Genomic DNA, 4,958 nt, shown 5'->3' with positions numbered 1-4,958 from the left:
TATTATCATGTTCTGGTTCAATTTTGATGCTTTCTTTTCATGAGATAATCAGAACAGGCATGGAGGATAAAGTACAGGTGAATCTTCTGTGTAAATATTGTTATTCATTATGCATCCTCATCTCTTAAGGGTACACATATTCAGTATGCAGAGTAGCTCATGTTGTAAATATATATTTTTATAAGGGATTCTCTTATAGAAATAGCATGGCAAGAATCCAACTGCTGAATTATATGAATATTGACTTCTTCATGATAATGTTGGTAGAATTTTCAAAGTTAAATGACAAATATTCTATATCTTATGGCCACTTAGGGTAGAAGCCTGGTGCTCCTGCTTAAGTAGATAGAATAAAGCTAATGTTCCTTCTTAATCTCTTGTTATTTAAGGAAATTAAAACAGATATAGTTAAGGATATTGTTAGTAGATGAAGTTGAGGTAGTCTTCTTACAGGATTGCCTTTTTTTTCAAGAAAATCTATTAGTTGAATTATTCGTCTAGATAAGAAAAGTTACAAAGTTTGTATAAAACCAAAAAAATATATCTTTTGCATTATTAAACAGTTTATTTTGAAAAGGGACAACAGACAAACAGAAAAGATTATGCACAAGCCATTAAATCTTAAATTAGGATTGAAAAAAAAAGAAAGGTTCATGGTTACTGGAATCTTGTCTCGTTTCATGATGTAAAAAAAATAATAATAAAAGAAAAAAAATAAAAAAATAAATAAAATAAAAAAATTCCCTGGAAAAATTCACAGTGAGCTTCAGGAAAGTGACATTATTTTTCCCTTTTTTCATTAATAAGTCTGTACTGCAGATTTCAGAAATTGTTGCTGAAAAATTAATGGCTGTTCCTATGCTCTCAGGTCATGATTGGGAAGATCCTGATGATCCGACTGTAATTGCTGAGAATGAACTCATTGGTGCTGCCAATTCTATTGATGCTGCTGCTCGGAAGTTGATGGCTCTAAGGCCTCGCCGTACTGAGACAAAGGTAAGCTATGAACTTGGGTTGCTTTTGTTTTTTGTTTTTCTTAATTATTATTAAATATATATATTTCTTTTTCTTTCTCCTTCCAAGGGTAAGAGGTGGATATTTCTCTCTTGAGCACTGATGGTGTATTTTGTAGAGTAACCACACCTATTATATGTTGCAAAGATTCTGTTGTAATCAGTGATTGATACTGTTGTAATCAGTGATTGATAGGGTGTAATATATGTATATATAAATTTGTAAAAATATTTGAATTCAGTGTTCTATACTGTGTAATAAGTTAGTGGTAGCATAGTTTGGAGCTAGTTGTAAGATTTAGCCGAAGGATTATCAGAATGAGTATGTTTACTATTAATGAATGTAAAGTTGAAGGACTCCCTTATTACTCTTTAAGTATAGAACTTGCAAGTTTTGCATTTTAGGATAAATGCATTGTCCATGCAACAGAAACATGTAAACTTTAAAATGTAGGTAACATATATAAATTCATATCAAAATTATTTACACAATTCAGGTACACAAGCTTGTGTATGAAGGTATATTTGAAATCCAAATTTGGAAGGGAGTTATTTTGGTATAAATTTTGGAAAGCCATTGGGAACCAGTTGGCTGCCAAGAGGCTGAAGAATTGTATGATGTTCTCCTGAAGTGTCCAACAAGAATGCAGCCAGTGCAGCAAGCAAATCATTGTTGCTTTGAGATATGTTTGATATTCTTGGTTGTTGATTGGCCTCGACTAAGAATCAAACATATTATCACAGCTCAATGAAGTATCGTCCTGAAGAACCCCCACAACTGTGATAGATTCTACCCAGGGTAGAGCTACAAGGGAATGTCAACTTGATACAAGTAATTAAATTATGAGGGAAATGATAGGGCACCATAAACAGATGTTTGTTGAGTTTTGTTTTGCCTTAAGATTTTAGGATTTTTGTTTGTACAATTCATTATCCTTTGCTTTACATGTCATATCTATATATACTTTATAATATTCATAGATATTATACTGAGGGATGTTGGCATTCATGGAATGCTTTCTTGTTATATGATGGTAGGATGTCTTTTTGAAAATTAGCTATGAAAGTTCTGTTGTCAGTATACTTCATCTAATGCTTAATATTTGAATAATTTCAGGAAATTGATGAATCTATGAACTTCGATGAAATCATCTTGGAGGCCTGTAAGTCTATTGCAGCAGCCACAGGAGCTCTTGTAAAGGCTGCTTCTTCAGCACAACGTGAGCTTGTTGATTCCGGAAGAGTCAGGCGTCGTCCTACAGTCACCTCTGATGATGGGCAGTGGTCTGAGGGGTTGGTTTCAGCTGCTCGTCTTGTGGCTGCAGCCACACATTCTCTGTGTGAAGCTGCTAATGCACTAGTCCAAGGACAAGCAAGTGAAGAGAAGCTGATCTCAGCTGCAAAGCAAGTGGCTGGTTCAACTGCTCAGTTGCTTGTAGCATGTAAAGTAAAGGCTGATCCAGACTCAAATGCCACCAAGCGCTTGCAGGCAGCAGGAAATGCAGTTAAGCGAGCCACAGACAACTTGGTAAAGGCTGCCCAGCAGGCCATTGAACATGAAGAAGAGTTTACTGTAGTTGTTAAAAATCGTCTTGTTGGCGGTATGGCCCAGGAGATTGATGCCCGAGAACAGGTCCTGAAAGTAGAAAGAGAACTTGCAGAGGCCAGAGCCAAGTTATTAGCTATCCGTCGTCAGAAGTATGGAAAGGATGGCAATGAGTCAGGACTTTCAGACACTGATGGATATCTCTCTGGGTAAGTCCTTTGTATGAATTGAAATATCCTCTGCACTAAATGCTTGCATATTGATAGTAGATATATGGATAACTTATATATCAATATTTTTCTTTGCAATTTATTATGATGACATTCTTCTTGTACTTCAGACAGTACTTGGAAAATTCCTCTTTATATAATAATTAGAGATAAATTTATGATATTGTGTATACGTATGAGTAGAGCTACACATTAATTTAATTGGTCATAGAAAAGTGTTACAAAATTATTATAGATAAAATGGGAGCCAAATTAGCATTGTTGCTGAAATTTTTAATCTAGTCGGAATATACGAGGTGTGAATTGTACTTTTATATTCTTTTATTTATTTTTTGTATGTTTATTTCTTTGCAGTTATGATTCCTCCCATGAAAATTCTGGTGTCATCACTACCACTCGTGCTGTAAAGGTTACATGCAAGTATCCGGATCCCCCGCAAACAAGGTCGCCAAACCTCTCCCACACCACGTCATTTAACCCAAGCCCCATCCGCAGCCATCTTACTTCACACCAAACATCCCAGTCTTTCAACCAGTCACATTTCCAGTCAAATGGCGGATCTGCTGATAATTCATTCAACCTGTCTGGAGCCAGCGATGGTGGTGCAGAGTTTGATGATGGACCGACATTCAAGGAAGCCCTTAGAGCATTCCAGAACAAAGGAACTGGTTCGGCTAGCTCCTCTGCCAACACCTCCTTGAACAGATCCAGCAGAACTTCCACTCAGAATGCCCAGCAGATTCTGTCAAGCTCAACTCAGCGTATTGAGCGCACCATGCACATGACCAGCTCAAACAGAAGCTATCATGTAGAGGAGAGCTGAAACAAGATACCAAATGCATTTATTGTGTTAGGTGTTATAGAGTAGATCTTCCCAGCCTGGTTAGGATTGCATTGCTTACATTATTGTCTCTGAAGAAATCTATTTTGTGTAGACAGACATTAAATTTACTGAATATTATATATCAGCATGTATACAGGTGCAGTAATTTGAGTTCATTGTCAGGCTTCATGTCGCTTTCACCCATGTGCTTTTATGTCTGCGTGCAAGTTAGGTAAGAATTTTAAGTCCTGAACTACAGGTGCCTTTAAATGTCCAGCCACAGGCATCCACTCTTGGATGTATGGAGGAAATGGACACCAGCCTTATCACATAATATTATCCAGTTTCAATTTATAATTTTTTAAGGTTATTGTATTTCCCCCATTGCTTTAAATCAAACTAGATAGTTATTATGGGGAAAATGCAACTGAAAGATAATGCTTATTGATTATAATTAATATATTGAATCCTATATTTAGAAATAAGTAATCCTTTTAATAACAGATAAACCAAATAATAAAATGTTAAATTGGAATGTTCTCTAAAAGTTTAAACCATTCAGCCTAGAATGTTTCACAACTTATCCCATAGATGTAAATGAATAACAGCTGACATGCTTACATTTTGGTTACTGAATTAACATTTTGGTGCTGAAAATTTTCTTATATTAGTCACATAAAACATATCATGATGTACAGTTGTAATGTATGCTATTGTAATGTAGCTTAGTACAAAGAGGGTAAATAAGAGGGAGGGGGAATTTTATGAAATAGAAGATTTATAGGTTATTTATTGTTTATTAACATGATAGAGCTTCTTAAATGTCATGTAATCAATATTACTTACTGCTTTTAGAATTTGTAGGGGAAAGTTTTAGTGAATGATTTCTCTTCTTTTTAAGGCATGAAAGATATGTATACTTACATGTATACTTGTATTCTCCCTCTCTCTGTGCACTGCCCACCACCTTGTTCTTGCGAGCCCACTCCAGTAAATCCGTCGCAAAAGAAACAGTGCCTAGGGTCAGAAGGCCCTTGTGTCTTACCGTCTAACATGTAACATATAATAAAAGTGTGTACGCAAGTCCTGCTTTTAAAAACACCTTAAAAATCTAATGATTCTTATCTAAAAACAAAAAGTATTTTGACATTGGCTGCATTTAGTTTTATTTTGTTATTAAAACAGAATATATATCCTTAATTCTGAGCTTTCAAGTCCTTTTCAAATGACCTCTAAGTCTTGCCATTATGCCATGCTTAGAGTTGGCTTGAATATGAAGTAGACCTCCAAGCACCTCTGGAACTTAACATATTTTTAACCTTTAACATGTTACATACTACCTTCTA

At 35.4% G+C, this 4,958-nt stretch overlaps 1 protein-coding gene across 1 annotated transcript in view; it reads left to right on the top strand.

Annotated features, from left to right (window-relative positions):
- The window catches only part of rhea (Talin_middle and talin-RS domain-containing protein rhea), a gene marked incomplete at its 5' end in the record, with an annotated part of 44,084 nt that extends 39,389 nt beyond the window's left edge, over positions 1-4,695 (top strand). The window contains 3 exon segments of the mRNA XM_070122778.1: positions 869-996; positions 2,131-2,768; positions 3,144-4,695. Coding sequence (XP_069978879.1) covers positions 869-996; positions 2,131-2,768; positions 3,144-3,612 — 1,235 coding nt within the window. The 3' untranslated portion in view covers positions 3,613-4,695.
- Between the last annotated feature and the right edge of the window lie 263 nt (positions 4,696-4,958).

Source organism: Penaeus vannamei, chromosome 6 (assembly GCF_042767895.1).
Source record: "Penaeus vannamei isolate JL-2024 chromosome 6, ASM4276789v1, whole genome shotgun sequence".
NCBI lineage: Eukaryota > Metazoa > Arthropoda > Malacostraca > Decapoda > Penaeidae > Penaeus > Penaeus vannamei.
This window is presented reverse-complemented; position numbering and strand designations above follow the sequence as displayed.